The 27,654-nt window shown below is 36.1% G+C and overlaps 1 protein-coding gene across 3 annotated transcripts in view; it reads left to right on the top strand.

The window, feature by feature from the left end:
* Window positions 1–27,654, top strand: part of LOC131939342 (complement C3) — a 71,816-nt gene that overhangs the window by 30,453 nt on the left and 13,709 nt on the right. For all 3 annotated transcript variants that reach the window (XM_059297599.1, XM_059297600.1, XM_059297601.1), the window contains 13 exons: window positions 2,090–2,155; window positions 4,583–4,649; window positions 5,149–5,377; window positions 9,226–9,457; window positions 10,588–10,692; window positions 10,809–10,919; window positions 12,492–12,597; window positions 13,150–13,314; window positions 13,720–13,795; window positions 16,368–16,518; window positions 17,475–17,549; window positions 17,638–17,794; window positions 24,753–24,910. In XM_059297599.1, the coding sequence (XP_059153582.1) occupies window positions 2,090–2,155; window positions 4,583–4,649; window positions 5,149–5,377; window positions 9,226–9,457; window positions 10,588–10,692; window positions 10,809–10,919; window positions 12,492–12,597; window positions 13,150–13,314; window positions 13,720–13,795; window positions 16,368–16,518; window positions 17,475–17,549; window positions 17,638–17,794; window positions 24,753–24,910 (1,698 nt within the window). The remainder of the gene's footprint in view (window positions 1–2,089; window positions 2,156–4,582; window positions 4,650–5,148; window positions 5,378–9,225; window positions 9,458–10,587; window positions 10,693–10,808; window positions 10,920–12,491; window positions 12,598–13,149; window positions 13,315–13,719; window positions 13,796–16,367; window positions 16,519–17,474; window positions 17,550–17,637; window positions 17,795–24,752; window positions 24,911–27,654) is intronic.

The raw sequence follows: 27,654 nt of genomic DNA, 5'->3' as shown, positions 1-27,654 counted from the left end.
CTTAAGTAACCCAAGTTGATAAAATCCTTAAGAAACCCAAGTTGATAAAATCCTTAAGTAACACAAGTTGATAAAATCCTTAAGTAACCCAAGTTGATAAAATCCTTAAGTAACACAAGTTGATAAAATCCTTAAGTAACCCAAGTTGATAAAATCCTTAAGAAACCCAAATTGATAAATCCTTAAGAAACCCAAGTTGATAAAATCCTTAAGAAACCCAAGTTGATAAAATCCTTAAGTAACCCAAGTTGATAAAATCCTTAAGTAACCCAAGTTGATAAAATCCTTAAGTAACAAGTTGATAAAATCCTTAAGAAACCCAAGTTGATAAAATCCTTAAGTAACAAGTTGATATTATCCTTAAGTAACCCAAGTTGATAAAATCCTTAAGTATTAAGTTGATAAAATCCTTAAGTAACCCAAGTTGATAAAATCCTTAAGTCACCCAAGTTGATAAAATCCTTAAGTAACCCAAGTTGATAAAATCCTTAAGTAACAAGTTGATAAAATCCTTAAGAAACCCAAGTTGATAAAATCCTTAAGTAACCCAAGTTGATAAAATCCTTAAGTAACAAGTTGATAAAATCCTTAAGTCACCCAAGTTGATAAAATCCTTAAGTAACCCAAGTTGATAAAATCCTTAAGTAACCCAAGTTGATAAAATCCTTAAGTATTAAGTTGATAAAATCCTTAAGTAACCCAAGTTGATAAAATCCTTAAGTAACAAGTTGATAAAATCCTTAAGTCACCCAAGTTGATAAAATCCTTAAGTAACCCAAGTTGATAAAATCCTTAAGTAACCCAAGTTGATAAAATCCTTAAGTATTAAGTTGATAAAATCCTTAAGTAACCCAAGTTGATAAAATCCTTAAGTAACCCAAGTTGATAAAATCCTTAAGTAACCCAAGTTGATAAAATCCTTAAGTAACACAAGTTGATAAAATCCTTAAGTAACACAAGTTGATAAAATCCTTAAGTAACCCAAGTTGATAAAATCCTTAAGTAACACAAGTTGATAAAATCCTTAAGAAACCCAAGTTGATAAAATCCTTAAGTAACCCAAGTTGATAAAATCCTTAAGTAACCCAAGTTGATAAAATCCTTAAGTAACACAAGTTGATAAAATCCTTAAGTAACCCAAGTTGATAAAATCCTTAAGTAACACAAGTTGATAAAATCCTTAAGTAACACAAGTTGATAAAATCCTTAAGTAACCCAAGTTGATAAAATCCTTAAGTATTAAGTTGATAAAATCCTTAAGAAACCCAAGTTGATAAAATCCTTAAGAAACCCAAGTTGATAAAATCCTTAAGAAACCCAAGTTGATAAAATCCTTAAGTAACAAGTTGATAAAATCCTTAAGTAACCCAAGTTGATAAAATCCTTAAGTCACCCAAGTTGATAAAATCCTTAAGTAACAAGTTGATAAAATCCTTAAGTCACCCAAGTTGATAAAATCCTTAAGTAACCCAAGTTGATAAAATCCTTAAGTAACCCAAGTTGATAAAATCCTTAAGTAACAAGTTGATAAAATCCTTAAGAAACCCAAGTTGATAAAATCCTTAAGTAACACAAGTTGATAAAATCCTTAAGTAACACAAGTTGATAAAATCCTTAAGTAACACAAGTTGATAAAATCCTTAAGTAACACAAGTTGATAAAATCCTTAAGTAACCCAAGTTGATAAAATCCTTAAGTAACACAAGTTGATAAAATCCTTAAGAAACCCAAGTTGATAAAATCCTTAAGTAACCCAAGTTGATAAAATCCTTAAGTAACAAGTTGATAAAATCCTTAAGAAACCCAAGTTGATAAAATCCTTAAGTAACCCAAGTTGATAAAATCCTTAAGTCACCCAAGTTGATAAAATCCTTAAGTCACCCAAGTTGATAAAATCCTTAAGTAACCCAAGTTTATAAAATCCTTAAGTAACAAGTTGATAAAATCCTTAAGTAACCCAAGTTGATAAAATCCTTAAGTCACCCAAGTTGATAAAATCCTTAAGTCACCCAAGTTGATAAAATCCTTAAGTAACCCAAGTTGATAAAATCCTTAAGTAACACAAGTATTCTTTCTACTTCTACTGCAGGTGTTCCAACAATTGGACAACAGGGACCAGGGCTCTAGGGATGGGCTTAATTCATCCCTAGTTGAGGTAGGTCACAGGTCCATGGGATGGGCTTAATTCATCCCTAGTTGAGGTAGGTCACAGGTCCATGGGATGGGCTTAATTCATCCCTAGTTGAGGTAAGTCACAGGTCCATGGGATGGGCTTAATTCATCCCTAGTTGAGGTAGGTCACAGGTCCATGGGATGGGCTTAATTCATCCCTAGTTGAGGTAGGTCACAGGTCCATGAGATGGGCTTAATTCATCCCTAGTTGAGGTAAGTCACAGGTCCATGGGATGGTCTTTATTCATCCCCAGTTCTTGAGGTAGGTCACATGTCCATGGGATGGGCTTAATTCATCCCTAGTTGAGGTAGGTTACAGGTCCATGGGATGGGCTTAATTCATCCCTAGTTGAGGTAGGTCACAGGTCCATGGGATGGGCTTAATTCATCCCTAGTTGAGGTAGGTCACTGGTCCATGGGATGGGCTTAATTCATCCCTAGTTGAGGTAGGTCACAGGTCCATGGGATGGGCTTAATTCATCCCTAGTTGAGGTAGGTCACAGGTCCATGGGATGGGCTTAATTCATCCCTAGTTCTTGAGGTAGGTCACAGGTCCATGGGATGGGCTTAATTCATCCCTAGTTGAGGTAGGTCACAGGTCCATGGGATGGGCTTAATTCATCCCTAGTTGAGGTAGGTCACAGGTCCATGGGATGGGCTTAATTCATCCCTAGTTGAGGTAGGTCACAGGTCCATGGGATGGGCTTAATTCATCCCTAGTTGAGGTAGGTCACAGGTCCATGGGATAGGCTTAATTCATCCCTAGTTCTTGAGGTAGGTCACAGGTCCATGGGATGGGCTTAATTCATCCCTAGTTGAAGTAGGTCACAGGACCATGGGATGGGCTTTATTCATCCCTAGTTGAGGTAGGTCACAGGTCCATGGGATGGGCTTAATTCATCCCTAGTTCTTGAGGTAGGTCACAGGTCCATGGGATGGGCTTAATTCATCCCTAGTTGAGGTAGGTCACAGGTCCATGGGATGGGCTTAATTCATCCCTAGTTCTTGAGGTAGGTCACAGGTCCATGGGATGGGCTTAATTCATCCCTAGTTGAGGTAGGTCACAGGTCCATGGGATGGGCTTAATTCATCCCTAGTTGAGGTAGGTCACAGGTCCATGAGATGGGCTTAATTCATCCCTAGTTGAGGTAGGTCACAGGTCCATGGGATGGGCTTAATTCATCCCTAGTTGAGGTAGGTCACAGGTCCATGAGATGGGCTTAATTCATCCCTAGTTGAGGTAAGTCACAGGTCCATGGGATGGTCTTTATTCATCCCCAGTTCTTGAGGTAGGTCACATGTCCATGGGATGGGCTTAATTCATCCCTAGTTCTTGAGGTAGGTCACAGGTCCATGGGATGGGCTTAATTCATCCCTAGTTGAGGTAGGTCACAGGTCCATGGGATGGGCTTAATTCATCCCTAGTTGAGGTAGGTCACAGGTCCATGGGATGGGCTTAATTCATCCCTAGTTCTTGAGGTAGGTCACAGGTCCATGGGATGGGCTTAATTCATCCCTAGTTGAGGTAGGTCACAGGTCCATGGGATGGGCTTAATTCATCCCTAGTTGAGGTAGGTCACAGGTCCATGGGATGGGCTTAATTCATCCCTAGTTGAGGTAGGTCACAGGTCCATGGGATGGGCTTAATTCATCCCTAGTTCTTGAGGTAGGTCACAGGTCCATGGGATGGGCTTAATTCATCCCTAGTTGAGGTAGGTCACAGGTCCATGGGATGGGCTTAATTCATCCCTAGTTGAGGTAGGTCACAGGTCCATGGGATGGGCTTAATTCATCCCTAGTTGAGGTAAGTCACAGGTCCATGGGATGGTCTTTATTCATCCCCAGTTCTTGAGGTAGGTCACATGTCCATGGGATGGGCTTAATTCATCCCTAGTTCTTGAGGTAGGTCACAGGTCCATGGGATGGGCTTAATTCATCCCTAGTTGAGGTAGGTCACAGGTCCATGGGATGGGCTTAATTCATCCCTAGTTGAGGTAGGTCACAGGTCCATGGGATGGGCTTAATTCATCCCTAGTTCTTGAGGTAGGTCACATGACCAACTACATGTTACTGTTTTGATGTAACAATTTAGTTGACCACATTTTAATCATGCACAATCCACAGGATGCAAACTTTTGGTGAAAAATCTCAAAGTTGGTCCATGCTAAAATTGACTTTGCTTCTGTTCTTACTTTTAGAGAATTTTGTTGGTCCATGCTAAAATTGACTTTGCTTCTGTTCTTACTTTTAGAGAATTTTGTTGGTCCATGCTAAAATTGACTTTGCCTCTGTTCTTACTTTTAGAGAATTTTGTTGGTCCATGCTAAAATTGACTTTGCTTCTGTTCTTACTTTTAGAGAATTTTGTTGGTCCATGCTAAAATTGACTTTGCTTCTGTTCTTACTTCTAGAACTCTGGGCTTGATTACTTGGTCATCAGGACTGATGGGAAACAAGTGGACAACACACCTAAGAATAGTTTGTACAACATGTTTTGTTTGTATATGTTTGTACATTGTGTTTGTAGACATTCATTGTAACAGTTGTATTCTACTAAACCACTCATTTGTCAACAGTCATCTTGGAGGGGGGGGGGGTTTGAGACTTGTGATGGTTACAAGTGTGAGAACAAAGTAATGGCAGCAACAGAATTTATAAAGTAAAGTTTCCCTTTCAAACCTGACGGTCTATCGGGCAAGTGAAGTAGAGTTCACTTGTTTCTGTGACCTCGGCATATGAAGAGATAGTGTGGTCAGCACTATGCCCAGCCGCCTTTACTTTCCCTAACGTGAGTTAGGTACCCATCAGAGTTGGGTGGACTCAGGGACGGTCTACTGACTTGAACCCGGATTCGAACTCGAGACTTACGGGTTAGCAGTCCAGCTCTCTACCGCTAGACCACTCCGTCCCCCAGAATTTATAAAGCGATGAGTTAATGAGTGCAATGTGAGAAATGTTTTGTTTTAACTTTAATTAGGGGCTCAACATCATCAGGCCATTGGAATAAATACTGAGGCATCTAATGGCAAGAATACTGAGACATCTAATGACAAGAATACTGAGACATCTAATGACAAGAATACTGAGACATCTAATGACAAGAATACTGAGACATCTAATGACAAGAATACTGAGACATTGTATGGCAAGAATGTCAAGAACCCTGTGGTCAGAAATGAGTCCTGGCTGTTAGAAGAATTTCTCAAGTAAGTCTTGATGGTGGTTTTAGTTTATTAGCATTCAGCAGGTTAGGTTTGTCACTCAGCATTGGGGAGGAGCTAAATGACAGATGGTAGATCTAAATGTCAGATCTAAATGTCAGATGGTAGATCTAAATGTCAGATGGTAGATCTAAATGTCAGATGGTAGAGTTTAACATAGGATGGTAGATCTAAATGTCAGATCTAAATGTCAGATGGTAGATCTAAATGTCAGATGGTAGATCTAAATGTCAGATGGTAGATCTAAATGTCAGATGGTAGATCTAAATGTCAGATGGTAGATCTAAATGTCAGATGGTAGATCTAAATGTCAGATGGTTGAGTTTAACATAGGATGGTAGATCTAAATGTCAGATGGTAGATCTAAATGTCAGATGGTAGATCTAAATGTCAGATGGTAGATCTAAATGTCAGATGGTAGATCTAAATGTCAGATGGTAGATCTAAATGTCAGATGGTAGAGTTTAACATAGGATGGTAGATCTAAATGTCAGATGGTTGAGTTTAACATAGGATAGTAGATCTAATTGTCAGATGGTAGAGTTTAACATAGGATGGTAGATCTAAATGTCAGGTGGTAGAGTTTAACATAGGATGGTAGATCTAAATGTCAGATGGTAGATCTAAATGTCAGATGGTAGAGTTTAACATAGGATGGTAGATCTAAATGTCAGATGGTAGATCTAAATGTCAGATGGTAGATCTAAATGTCGGATGGTAGATCTAAATGTCAGATGGTAGAGTTTAACATAGGATGGTAGATCTAAATGTCAGATGGTTGAGTTTAACATAGGATAGTAGATCTAAATGTCAGATGGTTGAGTTTAACATAGGATAGTAGATCTAATTGTCAGATGGTTGAGTTTAACATAGGATGGTAGATCTAAATGTCAGATGGTAGAGTTTAACATAGGATGGTAGATCTAAATGTCAGATGGTAGATCTATATGTCAGATGGTAGATCTAAATGTCAGATGGTAGATCTAAATGTCAGATGGTAGATCTAAATGTCAGATGGTAGATCTAAATGTCAGATGGTAGATCTAAATGTCAGATGGTAGATCTAAATGTCAGATGGTAGATCTAAATGTCAGATGGTAGATCTAAATGTCAGATGGTAGATCTAAATGTCAGATGGTAGATCTAAATGTCAGATGGTAGATCTAAATGTCAGATGGTAGATCTAAATGTCAGATGGTAGATCTAAATGTCAGATGGTAGATCTAAATGTCAGATGGTAGATCTAAATGTCAGATGGTAGATCTAAATGTCAGATGGTAGATCTAAATGTCAGATGGTAGATCTAAATGTCAGATGGTAGATCTAAATGTCAGATGGTAGATCTAAATGTCAGATGGTTGAGTTTAACATAGGATGGTAGATCTAAATGTCAGATGGTAGATCTAAATGTCAGATGGTAGATCTAAATGTCAGATGGTAGATCTAAATGTCAGATGGTAGATCTAAATGTCAGATGGTAGATCTAAATGTCAGATGGTAGATCTAAATGTCAGATGGTAGATCTAAATGTCAGATGGTAGATCTAAATGTCAGATGGTAGAGTTTAACATAGGATGGTAGATCTAAATGTCAGATTGTTGAGTTTAACATAGGATAGTAGATCTAAATGTCAGATGGTTGAGTTTAACATAGGATAGTAGATCTAATTGTCAGATGGTTGAGTTTAACATAGGATGGTAGATCTAAATGTCAGATGGTAGAGTTTAACATAGGATTGTAGATCTAAATGTCAGATGGTAGATCTAAATGTCAGATCGTAGAGTTTAACATAGGATGGTAGATCTAATTGTCAGATGGTAGATCTAATTGTCAGATGATAGAGTTTAACATAGGATGGTAGATCTAAATGTCAGATGGTAGAGTTTAACATAGGATGGTAGATCTAAATGTCAGATGGTAGATCTAAATGTCTGATGGTTGAGTTTAACATAGGATGGTAGATCTAAATGTCAGATGGTAGAGTTTAACATAGGATAGTAGATCTAAATGTCAGATGGTAGATCTAAATGTCGGATGGTAGAGTTTAACATAGGATGGTAGATCTAAATGTCAGATGGTAGAGTTTAACATAGGATGGTAGATCTAAATGTCGGATGGTAGAGTTTAACATAGGATGGTAGATCTAATTGTCAGATGGTAGAGTTTAACATAGGATGGTAGATCTAAATGTCAGATGGTAGAGTTTAACATAGGATGGTAGATCTCATTGTCAGATGGTAGAGTTTAACATAGGATGGTAGATCTAAATGTCGGATGGTAGAGTTGAACACAGGATGGTAGATCTAAATGTCAGATGGTAGAGTTTAACATAGGATGGTAGATCTAAATGTCAGATGGTAGATCTAAATGTCAGATGGTAGATCTAAATGTCAGATGGTAGATCTAAATGTCAGATGGTAGATCTAAATGTCAGATGGTAGATCTAAATGTCAGATGGTTGAGTTTAACATAGGATGGTAGATCTAAATGTCAGATGGTAGATCTAAATGTCAGATGGTAGATCTAAATGTCAGATGGTAGATCTAAATGTCAGATGGTAGATCTAAATGTCAGATGGTAGATCTAAATGTCAGATGGTAGATCTAAATGTCAGATGGTAGATCTAAATGTCAGATGGTAGATCTAAATGTCAGATGGTAGAGTTTAACATAGGATGGTAGATCTAAATGTCAGATGGTTGAGTTTAACATAGGATAGTAGATCTAAATGTCAGATGGTTGAGTTTAACATAGGATGGTAGATCTAAATGTCAGATGGTAGAGTTTAACATAGGATGGTAGATCTAAATGTCAGATGGTAGATCTAAATGTCAGATGGTAGAGTTTAACATAGGATGGTAGATCTAATTGTCAGATGGTAGATCTAATTGTCAGATGATAGAGTTTAACATAGGATGGTAGATCTAAATGTCAGATGGTAGAGTTTAACATAGGATGGTAGATCTAAATGTCAGATGGTAGATCTAAATGTCTGATGGTTGAGTTTAACATAGGATGGTAGATCTAAATGTCAGATGGTAGAGTTTAACATAGGATAGTAGATCTAAATGTCAGATGGTAGATCTAAATGTCGGATGGTAGAGTTTAACATAGGATGGTAGATCTAAATGTCAGATGGTAGAGTTTAACATAGGATGGTAGATCTAAATGTCGGATGGTAGAGTTTAACATAGGATGGTAGATCTAATTGTCAGATGGTAGAGTTTAACATAGGATGGTAGATCTAAATGTCAGATGGTAGAGTTTAACATAGGATGGTAGATCTAATTGTCAGATGGTAGAGTTTAACATAGGATGGTAGATCTAAATGTCGGATGGTAGAGTTGAACACAGGATGGTAGATCTAAATGTCAGATGGTAGAGTTTAACATAGGATAGTAGATCTAAATGTCAGATGGTAGATCTAAATGTCGGATGGTAGAGTTTAACATAGGATGGTAGATCTAAATGTCAGATGGTAGAGTTTAACATAGGATGGTAGATCTAAATGTCGGATGGTAGAGTTTAACATAGGATGGTAGATCTAATTGTCAGATGGTAGAGTTTAACATAGGATGGTAGATCTAAATGTCAGATGGTAGAGTTTAACATAGGATGGTAGATCTAATTGTCAGATGGTAGAGTTTAACATAGGATGGTAGATCTAAATGTCGGATGGTAGAGTTGAACACTGGATGGTAGATCTAAATGTCAGATGGTAGAGTTTAACATAGGATGGTAGATCTAAATGACGGATGGTAGAGTTGAACACAGGATGGTAGATCTAAATGTCAGATGGTAGATCTAAATGTCCTTTCTGTTGTCCACATGTAGCAATGAGACCAACAAAACTGTGAGCTTGACCTTGCCTAATGACCAGACAGTGTGGTCAGTTGTGGCAGTGGGCATCTCTGCCCAGGGTGGCATCTGTGTGACAGATCCCCTGGAGATCTCTGTCAACCAACTCCAGTATCTGGAGCTTGTGGCGCCCTCTCAAGTCAGCAGACATTCATGTTTTCCCATCAACATCACAGTGCTCAATCGGCAAGCACACGATACGCACAAGGTACTCACAATTCTTACTTCATCCAGGGTTGGTAGTTACTTCATCCAGGGTTGGTACTCACAGTTCTTACTTCATCCAGGGTTGGTAGTTACTTCATCCAGGGTTGGTAGTTACTTCATCCAGGGTTGGTACTCACAATTCTTACTTCATCCAGGGTTGGTAGTTACTTCATCCAGGGTTGGTACTCACAGTTCTTACTTCATCCAGGGTTGGTAGTTACTTCATCCAGGGTTGGTAGTTACTTCATCCAGGGTTGGTACTTATTTGTACTTCATATAATCTGGAAAAACAAATGTTATCCCATCATCTAGTCTACAACATATCATAATTGGGCAAGTCTACAACATAACATAATTGGGCAAGTCTACAACATAACATAATTGGGCAAGTCTACAACATAACATAATTGGGCAAGTCTACAACATAACATAATTGGGCAAGTCTACAACATAACATAATTGGGCAAGTCTACAACATAACATAATTGGGCAAGTCTACAACATAACATAATTGGGCAAGTCTACAACATAACATAATTGGGCAAGTCTACAACATAACATAATTGGGCAAGTCTACAACATAACATAATTGGGCAAGTCTACAACATAACATAATTGGGCAAGTCTACAACATAACATAATTGGGCAAGTCTACAACATAACATAATTGGGCAAGTCTACAACATAACATAATTGGGCAAGTCTACAACATAACATAATTGGGCAAGTCTACAACATAACATAATTGGGCAAGTCTACAACATAACATAATTGGGCAAGTCTACAACATAACATAATTGGGAAAGTCTACAACATAACATAATTGGGCAAGTCTACCATATAACATAATTGGGCAAGTCTACAACATAACATAATTGGGAAAGTCTACAACATAACATAATTGGGCAAGTCTACAACATAACATAATTGGGCAAGTCTACAACATAACATAATTGGGCAAGTCTACCATATAACATAATTGGTCAAGTCTAGCACATAAGTGGGCAAACTATTCATCTTATTAGTCTAGATATGAACTGTTTTATTAGACAAGAAATTTTATCTAATTTTTGCTAATATAGCGTGAGGAATCAAAGATTGAAGAATGGAAACACAATTTTTTTTCACCAGGTTACAATACAAGTTATTAGTTCCTGCCTCAATTTTTCTGGGAATAAAACGTTTGAAAGAATGTTGGTTGTACCAAAATACTCTGCTCACTATGAAAATATTACGGTATAGTTATATCCAATGTAAATAATTATGTCTAGTTCTGTCTTGTATTGGTTTTAACAAACTGTGTGTGTATTGTGTACATTCATCCGATCGTATGATCTGAATGTTTTGTCTAGGCTAGACCATTCAACACAGAAAACATAACAGAGTGTTCTTTGCTGGTGGTTTTACTTGATCTAACTACAACAACAGTCATTCACAGGCTGACGAAAACAATCACATTTCAAGTAAGTTTTCAACAAGTTTGATAAGGTTACATCATTAAGTTTTCAACAAGTTTGATAAGGTTACAGCATTAAGTTTTCAACAAGTTTGATAAGGTTACATCATTAAGTTTTCAACAAGTTTGATAAGGTTACAGCATTAAGTTTTCAACAAGTTTGATAAGGTTACAGCATTAAGTTTTCAACAAGTTTGATAAGGTTACAGCATTAAGTTTTCAACAAGTTTGATAAGGTTACAGCATTAAGTTTTCAACAAGTTTGATAAGGTTACATCATTAAGTTTTCAACAAGTTTGATAAGGTTACAGCATTAAGTTTTCAACAAGTTTGATAAGGTTACAGCATTAAGTTTTCAACAAGTTTGATAAGGTTACATCATTAAGTTTTCAACAAGTTTGATAAGGTTACAGCATTAAGTTTTCAACAAGTTTGATAAGGTTACAGCATTAAGTTTTCAACAAGTTTGATAAGGTTACAGCATTAAGTTTTCAACAAGTTTGATAAGGTTACAGCATTAAGTTTTCAACAAGTTTGATAAGGTTACATCATTAAGTTTTCAACAAGTTTGATAAGGTTACAGCATTAAGTTTTCAACAAGTTTGATAAGGTTACAGCATTAAGTTTTCAACAAGTTTGATAAGGTTACATCATTAAGTTTTCAACAAGTTTGATAAGGTTACAGCATTAAGTTTTCAACAAGTTTGATAAGGTTACATCATTAAGTTTTCAACAAGTTTGATAAGGTTACATCATTAAGTTTTCAACAAGTTTGATAAGGTTACAGCATTAAGTTTTCAACAAGTTTGATAAGGTTACAGCATTAAGTTTTCAACAAGTTTGATAAGGTTACATCATTAAGTTTTCAACAAGTTTGATAAGGTTACAGCATTAAGTTTTCAACAAGTTTGATAAGGTTACAGCATTAAGTTTTCAACAAGTTTGATAAGGTTACAGCATTAAGTTTTCAACAAGTTTGATAAGGTTACATCATTAAGTTTTCAACAAGTTTGATAAGGTTACAGCATTAAGTTTTCAACAAGTTTGATAAGGTTACATCATTAAGTTTTCAACAAGTTTGATAAGGTTACATCATTAAGTTTTCAACAAGTTTGATAAGGTTACAGCATTAAGTTTTCAACAAGTTTGATAAGGTTACAGCATTAAGTTTTCAACAAGTTTGATACGGTTACATTGTTAAGTTTTCAACATGTCATTCTTGACAAATGTAACATTGTTTTATCTGCCAGATTAATACTGATTATTTTTTATTTTCTTTGAATACTTTATGAGCTTAAAATAATTGTTTGTAGTTTATGAGCTTAAAATAATTGTTTGTAGTTTATGAGCTTAAAATAATTGTTTGTAGTTTATGAGCTTAAAATAATTGTTTGTAGTTTATGAGCTTAAAATAATTGTTTGTAGTTTATGAGCTTAAAATAATTGTTTGTAGTTTATGAGCTTAAAATAATTGTTTGTAGTTTATGAGCTTAAAATAATTGTTTGTAGTTTATGAGCTTAAAATAATTGTTTGTAGTTTATGAGCTTAAAATAATTGTTTTTCTCCTTTTTTGTTTAGGAAGAGGGTCTAAAAGCACCCATATGCTCACGCACGGATAACCTTAATAAAGTTGACGTTCCAGGTCACTCAAACAAGACTTGTCAAATAGTGACCACTAGCATCAGTAAGTTCAAGTTATTTGTGTCAACATTTGTAGTAGTGTCAACATTGGTAGTAGTGTCAACATTTGTAGTAGTGTCAACATTTGTAGTAGTGTCAACATTTGCAGTAGTGTCAACATTTGTAGTGGTGTCAACATTTGTAGTGGTGTCAACATTTGTAGTAGTGTCAACATTTGTAAGTGGTGTCAACATTTGTAGTAGTGTCAACATTTGTAGTAGTGTCAACATTTGTAGTGATGTCAACATTTGTAGTGGTGTCAACATTTGCAGTGGTGTCAACATTTGTAGTGATGTCAACATTTGTAGTAGTGTCAACATTTGTAGTGGTGTCAACATTTGTAGTGGTGTCAACATTTGTAGTGGTGTCAACATTTGTAGTGGTGTCAACATTTGTAGTGGTGTCAATATTTGTAGTGGTGTCAACATTTGTAGTGGTGTCAACATTTGTAGTGGTGTCAACATTTTGTAGTGGACAGCTACCATTTATCTTACACTGGGATGATACTTGTATCTAAATTAATGAATTAACTCGTTCAACTTTGTGCCATGAACAGCGGAGCTAATGTGTGACATCATCTCTGACACTGCTGACCAGTCTAGCAGCGCTGAAGAAGTGGTAAATGAGCTGGGAGCAACTGTTCATGCCCTTATTTACTTAGACCAAGCTGGACTCTTAGATGAAAGTTTGAAGGAAAAAGCTGTCATGCAAATTACACCTGGTATGTTATGAAGCATTCAGTAATAAAATAATAGAGTTTTTAACATTAAACTTTAAAACAAAAGAGTTTTTACAATAGGGATGTCATTTAGCTGATAACATTAAACTTTAAAAAAAAAGAGTTTTTACAATAGGGATACCATTTAGCTGATAACATTAAACTTTAAAAAAAAAGAGTTTTTACTTCTAGAATGTGGGGAGTTTCTCATTGTTTGTTTACATTGTAAGTTGAGGTCAGCAGCTAGTGCTAATCAGTGTGGGCCATTTGTAACTTCTTTTACACTTGCTGACAATCAATTACTAGTGCTAATTAGTAACTATTTAGTTATTAAAATTGTAAAGGAATAAGAATTTAAAATGTGAAGTCCAAAACTCAAGCTATTGGTGCATGTTTGTTTGTCTCCAGGTTTAGCCAGACTGCAGAAGTTTAGACGTGGCCCAGCATTTGTTCCACAGCTCAACAGCTCACTGCCAGCTACATGGTGAGACTCATAGACAAGTGCACTAGCTGTAGACCCAGTCAGACACTGAGACAAGTGCACTAGCTGTAGACCCAGTCAGACACTGAGACAAGTGCACTAGCTGTAGACCCAGTCAGACACTGAGACAAGTGCACTAGCTGTAGACCCAGTCAGACACTGAGACAAGTGCACTAGCTGTAGACCCAGTCAGACACTGAGACAAGTGCACTAGCTGTAGACCCAGTCAGACACTGAGACAAGTGCACTAGCTGTAGACCCAGTTGTAGACCCAGTCAGACACTGAGACAAGTGCACTAGCTGTAGACCCAGTCAGACACTGAGACAAGTGCACTAGCTGTAGACCCAGTCAGACACTGAGACAAGTGCACTAGCTGTAGACCCAGTCAGACACTGAGACAAGTGCACTAGCTGTAGACCCAGTCAGACACTGAGACAAGTGCACTAGCTATAGACCCAGTCAGACACTGAGACAAGTGCACTAGCTATAGACCCAGTCAGACACTGAGACAAGTGCACTAGCTGTAGACCCAGTCAGACACTGAGACAAGTGCACTAGCTGTAGACCCATAAAGTAAAGAAAATATTAAATACACGCACATTGCTAAAACATATTAAAAAGATCAATGTCAAATATTATTTTCGTTTATATTCCTAGAAAAAATGGATACATTTTCATAAAAGTAGGTCGAAAAAACTAATTAATTAAACTTTTTTTTGGTTGTAATTTTTGCAAGGGAGGTAATTTGAAAATATATTTAACTCATAAATAATTTTTTTTTTATTACTACCGCATTGATTATTATATGTTAAGGTTCATAATTAAAAGAGAAAAATGTTAAGATTATTTATATTATTTATTATTATTTTCTAATTAGTCTATGATTTCTCAAAAATCACTATCTGTTTGCTTTTGTTTTTCGGTGTTATGAAAACAGATGTTGAAATTAGACTTTTTGAGAATAACGGAAAGGCTCTCTCTGTGCGCAGACGCCGGGGAAAACGTGTTTTCAATATTCAACTCACTCTCAATAATTTAAGTTAATTTTTTTATTACTACCACATTGATTATTATATGTTAAGGTTCAAAAGTAAAATAAAAACATGTTAAGATTATTTACATTATTTTCTAATTAGACTATGATCTCTCAAAATCACTATTTTTTGTTTTTCGGTGTTAACAGATGGTGAAAATTAAGAATTATAGTATAGAGAATGCTGGAAAGGCTCTCTCTGGGCGCGGACGCCTAGGAAAAGCGTGTTGTTCGGTGGTGATTCTATTGTTGTGTTGTGGTTGTGTTGTGGTTGCGGTTGTGTTGTGGTTGTGTTGTGTTGTGTTGTGGTTGTGTTTTGTTTGTGTTGTGTTTTTGTTTGTTTTGTTCTGTTCCAAAGTTGGTACATTAAAAAAAGATTTAACTTGGCGGAGCACGGGATGCAGCTAGTCTATAATATAAGCGGCTAGGTAGTGTGTCAGTCCATCATCGATATAGATTTTGGAACCATAAAAGTAAACATTGCACCATGCAGTGCTTTTAAGTGCATCGCATTCTCTTATTATAAGTAATAGAGTAGGGTTTGTTTATATAACGACATAAAGCTATTTTATAGTTGCCACTGTTTTTACTCTTTCGCATAATGTAAAGAGAATATTAAATACAAGCACATCGCTAAAACATATTAAAAGGATCAATGTCAAATATCATTTTCGTTAATATTCCTAGAAAAAATAAAAAGTGGATACATTTTAATAACATAATAACTATAGGTTGGAAAAATCTAATTAAACTGTTTAGTAATTTTGCCAAGGGAGGTACTTTAAAAATAAATTGAACTCATGCTAAAATCTGAATGCAAAATCTGCAAGACGGAATAATTGTTGGAATAATATAATTAGCAAAATGTGAATGCAAATTATGCAGATGTGTAAGAGTACACTATTGTTGGAATATTATAATTATGATAAAAGGCTATCTTTTATTTACTGAATGTACTGTTTACTAATTATAATTTTTAATCAACTATTCTCCATTATTATATTAAGTCATCACGTTCATTAGGTGCGCAATGGTTTTAGTCATGAAACTTATTGTAAATTTTAAAAAGTACTGAAAAATATGCATGAATTTATAAAGTGCAATATGGTCGGTAAAACACGGATATTCTAAATACTGCCTTTAATTTATTTTATACACTGAATGTACTGTTTACTAATTTTTAAAAATGTATAAATAATAAAATTAGCAAAAGTAAAGAACTTGAAAATTTCAAACTTGGCATCAAATATTTGAAGGGGGAAATATCCCATGGCTCTGTTAAGTTTCCCTTGTTAGGGGGAATGTTTTTAATTTTGTTTCCCTTGTTAGGGGGAATGTTTTTGATTTTGTTTCCCTTGTTAGGGGGAATGTTTTTGATTTTTTCATCATATCTTATTCCAGATAAAAATAAAATGTTTGTAATTAAGAATTATTGCTGAAGTAAAACCTAACCTTAACTGTTGACAAAACCGAGGTGGTCAAGATTAGCAGCGTGCAGCACCTACAAGATGTCCTAACTCTTCCAATCATTTTTTCAACAGGTTAACAGTTCTTGTGCTTAAAACACTTTGTCATGCCTCAGCTTTTACTTTTGTGGATCAGAATTTGAGGGATCAAGGATTCAAATGGCTTCTAAAAAATGTCAAACAAGATGGTTCAATGAAAGAATACAACCCAAGACTTCAAGAGAAGGTAACTCTAGTATTGTTTGTTCTTTGACAATAGTTCTCTAAAATGCCTTATTGTTGGAATTTGGAAGATAGTTCATGTCTACTATTGTGACATGTATGTGACTACATACCAACAACATTCACAACAACAGATAGCTCGCTCTCTCTGATTCTAGCGCTCTCTCTCTCTCTCTCTGATTCTAGCGCTCTCTCTCTCTCTCTCTGATTCTAGCGCTCTCTCTCTCTCTGATTCTATTCATTCTCTATCTCTCAGCATTTCAGTGCCCAATCATTCTCTGCCTCAACACAAACCCAAAAGTAGCGCTGCTTATATACACACCCCCTGACACACCCCCTGACACACCCAGCTGTCCATCCTGCTTATATACACACCCCCTGACACACCCAGCTGTCCATCCTGCTTATATACACACCCCCTGACACACCCCCTGACACACCCAGCTGTCCATCCTGCTTATATACACACCCCCTGACACACCCCCTGACACACCCCCTGACACACCCCCTGACACACCCAGCTGTCCATCGGGTGTTGTCAACAATGTCTATGAAAGTCAAACTATCCTATTTTGGTACCACCAATTGCGTCATATCTCATATTGGTTAGTTCATCTGTTTACAGAGTTGGTTGCATCAAAGTGTCACTTTTTGTTGACATGTCAGACCTACATATAGTCAGACCAGCTACATCACAACTTGTGTATATCACCGTTGCTTAATAACTCTGTTCAGTTTTGTCCTTGTTGACAGACAACTATTACATTGTTATCAATTGTGGCGTGGGTAACTTTCCACTAGTTACCCATAGCTCGGTTCGGTTTTGGCATTGAACTTGTCCTTGTTGACAAATATGTTGTTTTTGTAACTACACTAGTTACACACACACACGTGTGTGTGTGTGTGTGTGTATATATATAAATTAAATGGTTGTTAAAAAAAATTATGTTTTTTTTTCAGGAGACTTTGGACTCTAGACTGATGCTGGCAGCTGAAGTTTTGATTGCATTTATTCAGTGTAATAGATCAGAGAAGGTAAAACAATGTTTTTATTCTGGTTAAAATTTGCTAGATGGACCCTAATGTGAAACTTGCTGTGTTTACAGAAGTTTTGTTGTTGTAGGAAGAAGATCTTGTCCTTCAAGCGTACCTGGCTGTGTTTCTAGAAGACAACCTTGGCCTGGCCAATCAAACTCTGGTGCGAGCTAAAGTCACGTATGCACTTCACTTGTTTCATCAGCAGGCCACACACGCAGATCTCAAGGCTTTCTTGGATGAAGGTCAGTACAACAAAACTATTAGGTCAGTACAACAAAACTATTAGGTCAGTACAACAAAACTATTGGGTCAGTACAACAAAACTATTGGGTCAGTACAACAAAACTATTAGGTCAGTACAACAAAACTATTAGGTCAGTACAACAAAACTATTAGGTCAGTACAACAAAACTATTAGGTCAGTAGGTCAGTACAACAAAACTATTAGGTCAGTACAACAAAACTATTAGGTCAGTACAACAAAACTATTAGGTCAGTAGGTCAGTACAACAAAACTATTAGGTCAGTAGGTCAGTACAACAAAACTATTAGGTCAGTACAACAAAACTATTAGGTCAGTAGGTCAGTACAACAAAACTATTAGGTCAGTACAACAAAACAATTAGGTCAGTACAACAAAACTATTAGGTCAGTAGTTCAGTACAACAAAACTATTAGGTCAGTACAACAAAACTATTAGGTCAGTACAACAAAACTATTAGGTCAGTACAACAAAACTATTAGGTCAGTACAACAAAACTAATAGGTCAGTACAACAAAACTATTAGGTCAGTACAACAAAACTATTAGGTCAGTACAACAAAACTATTAGGTCAGTACAACAAAACTATTAGGTCAGTAGGTCAGTACAACAAAACTATTAGGTCAGTACAACAAAACTATTAGGTCAGTACAACAAAACTATTAGGTCAGTAGGTCAGTACAACAAAACTATTAGGTCAGTAGGTCAGTACAACAAAACTATTAGGTCAGTACAACAAAACTATTAGGTCAGTAGGTCAGTACAACAAAACTATTAGGTCAGTACAACAAAACAATTAGGTCAGTACAACAAAACTATTAGGTCAGTAGTTCAGTACAACAAAACTATTAGGTCAGTACAACAAAACTATTAGGTCAGTACAACAAAACTATTAGGTCAGTACAACAAAACTATTAGGTCAGTACAACAAAACTAATAGGTCAGTACAACAAAACTATTAGGTCAGTACAACAAAACTATTAGGTCAGTACAACAAAACTATTAGGTCAGTACAACAAAACTATAAGGTCAGTACAACAAAACTAATAGGTCAGTACAACAAAACTATTAGGTCAGTACAACAAAACTATTAGGTCAGTACAACAAAACTATTAGGTCAGTACAACAAAACTATTAGGTCAGTACAACAAAACAATTAGGTCAGTACAACAAAACTATTAGGTCAGTAGTTCAGTACAACAAAACTATTAGGTCAGTACAACAAAACTATTAGGTCAGTACAACAAAACTATTAGGTCAGTACAACAAAACTATTAGGTCAGTACAACAAAACTAATAGGTCAGTACAACAAAACTATTAGGTCAGTACAACAAAACTATTAGGTCAGTACAACAAAACTATTAGGTCAGTACAACAAAACTAATAGGTCAGTACAACAAAACTATTAGGTCAGTACAACAAAACTATTAGGTCAGTACAACAAAACTATTAGGTCAGTACAACAAAACTATTAGGTCAGTACAACAAAACTATTAGGTCAGTAGGTCAGTACAACAAAACTATTAGGTCAGTAGGTCAGTACAACAAAACTATTAGGTCAGTACAACAAAACTATTAGGTCAGTAGGTCAGTACAACAAAACTATTAGGTCAGTACAACAAAACAATTAGGTCAGTACAACAAAACTATTAGGTCAGTAGTTCAGTACAACAAAACTATTAGGTCAGTACAACAAAACTATTAGGTCAGTACAACAAAACTATTAGGTCAGTACAACAAAACTATTAGGTCAGTACAACAAAACTAATAGGTTAGTACAACAAAACTATTAGGTCAGTACAACAAAACTATTAGGTCAGTACAACAAAACTAGTAGGTCAGTACAACAAAACTATAAGGTCAGTACAACAAAACTATAAGGTCAGTACAACAAAACTAATAGGTCAGTACAACAAAACTATTAGGTCAGTAGTTCAGTACAACAAAACTATTAGGTCAGTACAACAAAACTATTAGGTCAGTACAACAAAACTATTAGGTCAGTACAACAAAACTATTAGGTCAGTACAACAAAACTATAAGGTCAGTACAACAAAACTAATAGGTCAGTACAACAAAACTATTAGGTCAGTACAACAAAACTATTAGGTCAGTACAACAAAACTATTAGGTCAGTACAACAAAACTATTAGGTCAGTACAACAAAACTATAAGGTCAGTACAACAAAACTAATAGGTCAGTACAACAAAACTATTAGGTCAGTACAACAAAACTATTAGGTCAGTACAACAAAACTATTAGGTCAGTACAACAAAACTATTAGGTCAGTACAACAAAACTAATAGGTCAGTACAACAAAACTATTAGGTCAGTACAACAAAACTATTAGGTCAGTACAACAAAACTATTAGGTCAGTACAACAAAACTATTAGGTCAGTACAACAAAACTATTAGGTCAGTAGGTCAGTACAACAAAACTATTAGGTCAGTAGGTCAGTACAACAAAACTATTAGGTCAGTACAACAAAACTATTAGGTCAGTAGGTCAGTACAACAAAACTATTAGGTCAGTACAACAAAACAATTAGGTCAGTACAACAAAACTATTAGGTCAGTAGTTCAGTACAACAAAACTATTAGGTCAGTACAACAAAACTATTAGGTCAGTACAACAAAACTATTAGGTCAGTACAACAAAACTATTAGGTCAGTACAACAAAACTAATAGGTTAGTACAACAAAACTATTAGGTCAGTACAACAAAACTATTAGGTCAGTACAACAAAACTAGTAGGTCAGTACAACAAAACTATAAGGTCAGTACAACAAAACTATAAGGTCAGTACAACAAAACTAATAGGTCAGTACAACAAAACTATTAGGTCAGTAGTTCAGTACAACAAAACTATTAGGTCAGTACAACAAAACTATTAGGTCAGTACAACAAAACTATTAGGTCAGTACAACAAAACTATTAGGTCAGTACGACAAAACTATTAGGTCAGTACAACAAAACTATTAGGTCAGTACGACAAAACTATTAGGTCAGTACAACAAAACTATTAGGTCAGTACAACAAAACTAATAGGTCAGTACAACAAAACTATTAGGTCAGTACAACAAAACTATTAGGTCAGTACAACAAAACTATTAGGTCAGTACAACAAAACTATTAGGTCAGTACAACAAAACTATTAGGTCAGTACAACAAAACTATTAGGTCAGTAGGTCAGTACAACAAAACTATTAGGTCGGTACAACAAAACTATTAGGTCAGTACCATAAAACTATTAGGTCAGTACAACAAAACTATTAGGTCAGTACAACAAAACTATTAGGTCAGTAGTTCAGTACAACAAAACTATTAGGTCAGTACAACAAAACTATTAGGTCAGTACAACAAAACTATTAGGTCAGTACAACAAAACTATTAGGTCAGTACAACAAAACTAATAGGTCAGTACAACAAAACTATTAGGTCAGTACAACAAAACTATTAGGTCAGTACAACAAAACTATTAGGTCAGTACAACAAAACTAATAGGTCAGTACAACAAAACCATTAGGTCAGTACAACAAAACTATTAGGTCAGTACAACAAAACTATTAGGTCAGTACAACAAAACTATTAGGTCAGTACAACAAAACTATTAGGTCAGTACAACAAAACTATTAGGTCAGTAGGTCAGTACAACAAAACTATTAGGTCAGTACAACAAAACTATTAGGTCAGTACAACAAAACTATTAGGTCAGTACAACAAAACTATTAGGTCAGTACAACAGAACTATTAGGTCAGTACAACAAAACTATTAGGTCAGTACAACAAAACTATTAGGTCAGTACAACAAAACTATTAGGTCAGTACAACAAAACTATTAGGTCAGTACAACAAAACTATTAGGTCAGTACAACAAAACTATTAGGTCAGTAGGTCAGTACAACAAAACTATTAGGTCAGTACAACAAAACTAATAGGTCAGTACAACAAAACTATTAGGTCAGTACAACAAAACTATTAGGTCAGTACAACAAAACTATTAGGTCAGTACAACAGAACTATTAGGTCAGTACAACAAAACTATTAGGTCAGTACAACAAAACTATTAGGTCAGTACAACAAAACTATTAGGTCAGTACAACAAAACTATTAGGTCAGTACAACAAAACTATTATGTCAGTACAACAAAACTATTAGGTCAGTACAACAAAACTATAAGGTCAGTACAATAAAACTATTAGGTCAGTACAACAAAACTATTAGGTCAGTAGGTCAGTACAACAAAACTATTAGGTCAGTACAACAAAACTATTAGGTCAGTACAACAGAACTATTAGGTCAGTACAACAAAACTATTAGGTCAGTACAACAAAACTATTAGGTCAGTACAACAAAACTATTAGGTCAGTACAACAAAACTATTAGGTCAGTACAACAAAACTATAAGGTCAGTACAACAAAACTATAAGGTCAGTACAATAAAACTATTAGGTCAGTACAACAAAACTATTAGGTCAGTACAACAAAACTATAAGGTCAGTACAATAAAACTATTAGGTCAGTACAATAAAACTATTAGGTCAGTACAACAAAACTATTAGGTCAGTACAACAAAACTATTAAGTCAGTACAACAAAACAATTAGGTCAGTACAACAAAACTATTAGGTCAGTACAACAAAACTATTAGGTCAGTACAACAAAACTATTAGGTCAGTACAACAAAACTATTAGGTCAGTACAACAAAACTATTAGGTCAGTACAACAAAACTAATAGGTCAGTACAACAAAACTATTAGGTCAGTACAACAAAACTATTAGGTCAGTACAACAAAACTATTAGGTCTGTACAACAAAACTATTAGGTCAGTACAACAAAACTATTAGGTCAGTACAACAGAACTATTAGGTCAGTACAACAAAACTATTAGGTCAGTACAACAAAACTATTAGGTCAGTACAACAAAACTACTAGGTCAGTACAATAAAACTATTAGGTCAGTACAATAAAACTATTAGGTCAGTACAACAAAACTATTAGGTCAGTACAACAAAACTATTATGTCAGTACAGCAAAACTATTAGGTCAGTACAACAAAACTATAAGGTCAGTACAATAAAACTATTAGGTCAGTACAACAAAACTATTAGGTCAGTACAACAAAACTATTAGGTCAGTAGGTCAGTACAACAAAACTATTAGGTCAGTACAACAAAACTATTAGGTCAGTACAACAAAACTATTAGGTCAGTACAACAAAACTATTAGGTCAGTACAACAAAGCTATTAGGTCAGTACAACAAAACTATTAGGTCAGTAGGTCAGTACAACAAAACTATTTGGTCAGTACAACAAAACTATTAGCTCAGTACAACAAAACTATTAGGTCAGTACAACAAAACTATTAGGTCAGTACAACAAAACTATTAGGTCAGTACAACAAAACTATTAGGTCAGTACAACAAAACTATTAGGTCAGTACAACAAAACTATTATGTCAGTACAACAAAACTATTAGGTCAGTACAACAAAACTATTAGGTCAGTACAACAAAACTATTATGTCAGTACAACAAAACTATTAGGTCAGTACAACAAAACTATAAGGTCAGTAGGTCAGTACAACAAAACTATTAGGTCAGTACAACAGAACTATTAGGTCAGTACAACAAAACTATTAGGTCAGTACAACAGAACTATTAGGTCAGTACAACAAAACTATTAGGTCAGTACAACAAAACTATTAGGTCAGTACAACAAAACTAATAGGTCAGTACAACAAAACTATTAGGTCAGTACAACAAAACTATTAGGTCAGTACAACAAAACTATTAGGTCTGTACAACAAAACTATTAGGTCAGTACAACAAAACTAATAGGTCAGTACAACAAAACTATTAGGTCAGTACAACAAAACTATTAGGTCAGTACAATAAAACTATTAGGTCAGTACAACAAAACTATTAGGTCAGTACAACAAAACTATTAGGTCAGTAGGTCAGTACAACAAAACTATTAGATCAGTACAACAAAACTATTAGGTCAGTACAACAGAACTATTAGGTCAGTACAACAAAACTATTAGGTCAGTACAACAAAACTATTAGGTCAGTACAACAAAACTATTAGGTCAGTACAACAAAACTATTAGGTCAGTACAACAAAACTATAAGGTCAGTACAACAGAACTATTAGGTCAGTACAACAAAACTATAAGGTCCGTACAATAAAACTATTAGGTCAGTACAACAAAACTATTAGGTAAGTACAACAAAACTATTAGGTCAGTACAACAAAACTATTAGGTCAGTAGGTCAGTACAACAAAACTATTAGGTCAGTACAACAAAACTATTAGGTCAGTACAACAAAACTATTAGGTCAGTACAACAAAACTATTAGGTCAGTACAACAAAACTATAAGGTCCGTACAACAAAACTATTAGGTCAGTAGTTCAGTACAACAAAACTATTAGGTCAGTACAACAAAACTATTAGGTCAGTACAACAAAACTATAAGGTCAGTAGGTCAGTACAACAAAACTATTAGGTCAGTACAACAAAACTATTAGGTCAGTACAACAAAACAATTAGGTCAGTACAACAAAACTATTAGGTCAGTACAACAAAACTATTAGGTCAGTACAACAAAACTATTAGGTCAGTACAACAAAACTATTAGGTCAGTACAACAAAACTAATAGGTCAGTACAACAAAACTAATAGGTCAGTACAACAAAACTATAAGGTCAGTACAACAAAACTATAAGGTCAGTAGGTCAGTACAACAAAACTATAAGGTCAGTACAACAAAACTAATAGGTCAGTACAACAAAACTATTAGGTCAGTACAACAAAACTAATAGGTCAGTACAATAAAACTATTAGGTCAGTACAATAAAACTATTAGGTCAGTACAACAAAACTATTAGGTCAGTACAACAAAACTAAAGTGACTTGTCTACCATTGCCAGAGTTACACAACCAAGCTGCAAATAGTACAAAATCTCAGGTCAACTCTGTGGAGGCTACAGCCTATGCTCTGCTTGTTTTCTTGGAACATGAAACTCAAGTCAACATTGACTCCATTGGGGGGTGGCTGGTGGCCCAGATCTCTAGGACCAATGCTGTGGTAATGTCTATTGTGTCTGGATGTTCCATGTGTTGTCTAACAACCCAGTCTGAATGTTCCATGTACTAACAACCCAGCCTGAATGTTCCATGTGTTGTCTAACAACCCAGTCTGAATGTTCCATGTGTTGTCTAACAACCCAGTCTAAATGTTCCATGTGTTGTCTAACAACCCAGTCTAAATGTTCCATGTGTTGTCTAACAACCCAGCCTGAATGTTCCATGTACTAACAACCCAGTCTGAATGTTCCATGTGTTGTCTAACAACCCAGTCTGAATGTTCCATGTACTAACAACCCAGTCTGAATGTTCCATGTGTTGTCTAACAACCCAGTCTGAATGTTCCATGTACTAACAACCCAGCCTGAATGTTCCATGTACTAACAACCCAGCCTGAATGTTCCATGTACTAACAACCCAGTCTGAATGTTCCATGTGTTGTCTAACAACCCAGTCTGAATGTTCCATGTACTAACAACCCAGCATGAATGTTCCATGTACTAACAACCCAGCCTGAATGTTCCATGTGTTGTCTAACAACCCAGCCTGAGTGTTCCATGTGTTGTCTAACAACCCAGCCTAAATGTTCCATGTGTTGTCTAACAACCCAGTCTAAATGTTCCATGTGTTGTCTAACAACCCAGCCTGAATGTTCCATGTACTAACAACCCAGTCTGAATGTTCCATGTGTTGTCTAACAACCCAGTCTGAATGTTCCATGTGTTGTCTAACAACCCAGCCTGAATGTTCCATGTACTAACAACCCAGTCTGAATGTTCCATGTGTTGTCTAACAACCCAGTCTGAATGTTCCATGTGTTGTCTAACAACCCAGTCTAAATGTTCCATGTGTTGTCTAACAACCCAGCCTGAATGTTCCATGTGTTGTCTAACAACCCAGTCTAAATGTTCCATGTGTTGTCTAACAACCCAGCCTGAATGTTCCATGTGCTAACAACCCAGTCTGAATGTTCCATGTGTTGTCTAACAACCCAGCCTGAATGTTCCATGTGTTGTCTAACAACCCAGCCTGAATGTTCCATGTGTTGTCTAACAACCCAGTCTGAATGTTCCATGTGTTGTCTAACAACCCAGTCTGAATGTTCCATGTGTTGTCTAACAACCCAGTCTGAATGTTCCATGTGTTGTCTAACAACCCAGCTTGAATGTTCCATGTGTTGTCTAACAACCCAGCCTGAATGTTCCATGTACTAACAACCCAGTCTGAATGTTCCATGTGTTGTCTAACAACCCAGCCTGAATGTTCCATGTGTTGTCTAACAACCCAGTCTGAATGTTCCATGTGTTGTCTAACAACCCAGTCTGAATGTTCCATGTGTTGTCTAACAACCCAGCCTGAATGTTCCATGTGTTGTCTAACAACCCAGTCTAAATGTTCCATGTGCTAACAACCCAGTCTGAATGTTCCATGTGTTGTCTAACAACCCAGTCTGAATGTTTCATGTGCTGTTATAAACCCAGCCTGAATGTTCCATGTGTTGTCTAACAACCCAGTCTAAATGTTCCATGTGTTGTCTAACAACCCAGCCTGAATGTTCCATGTGCTAACAACCCAGTCTGAATGTTCCATGTGTTGTCTAACAACCCAGTCTGAATGTTCCATGTGTTGTCTAACAACCTAGTCTGAATGTTCCATGTGTTGTCTAACAACCCAGCCTGAATGTTCCATGTGTTGTCTAACAACCCAGCCTGAGTGTTCCATGTGTTGTCTAACAACCCAGTCTGAATGTTCCATGTGTTGTCTAACAATCCAGTCTAAATGTTCCATGTGTTGTCTAACAACCCAGCCTGAATGTTCCATGTACTAACAACCCAGTCTGAATGTTCCATGTGCTAACAATCCAGCCTGAATGTTCCATGTGTTGTCTAACAATCCAGTCTAAATGTTCCATGTGTTGTCTAACAACCCAGCCTGAATGTTCCATGTACTAACAACCCAGTCTGAATGTTCCATGTGCTAACAACCCAGTCTGAATGTTCCATGTGTTGTCTAACAACCCAGCCTGAATGTTCCATGTACTAACAACCCAGTCTGAATGTTCCATGTGTTGTCTAACAACCCAGCCTGAATGTTCCATGTGTTGTCTAACAACCCAGTCTGAATGTTCCATGTGTTGTCTAACAACCCAGTCTGAATGTTCCATGTGTTGTCTAACAACCCAGTCTGAATGTTCCATGTGTTGTCTAACAACCCAGCCTGAATGTTCCATGTGTTGTCTAACAACCCAGTCTAAATGTTCCATGTGCTAACAACCCAGTCTGAATGTTCCATGTGTTGTCTAACAACCCAGTCTGAATGTTTCATGTGCTGTTATAAACCCAGCCTGAATGTTCCATGTACTAACAACCCAGCCTGAATGTTCCATGTGCTAACAACCCAGTCTGAATGTTCCATGTGTTGTCTAACAACCCAGCCTGAATGTTCCATGTGTTGTCTAACAACCCAGCCTGAGTGTTCCATGTGTTGTCTAACAACCCAGCCTGAATGTTCCATGTGCTAACAACCCAGTCTGAATGTTCCATGTGTTGTCTAACAATCCAGTCTAAATGTTCCATGTGTTGTCTAACAACCCAGCCTGAATGTTCCATGTGTTGTCTAACAACCCAGCCTGAATGTTCCATGTTCTAACAACCCAGCCTGAATGTTCCATGTGTTGTCTAACAACCCAGCCTGAATGTTCCATGTGTTGTCTAACAACCCAGCCTGAATGTTCCATGTACTAAC

This window comes from Physella acuta, unplaced genomic scaffold, assembly GCF_028476545.2.
Source record: "Physella acuta isolate Inbredline_101_S28 unplaced genomic scaffold, ASM2847654v3 ptg000275l, whole genome shotgun sequence".
Taxonomy (NCBI): Eukaryota; Metazoa; Mollusca; class Gastropoda; family Physidae; genus Physella; species Physella acuta.
This window is presented reverse-complemented; position numbering and strand designations above follow the sequence as displayed.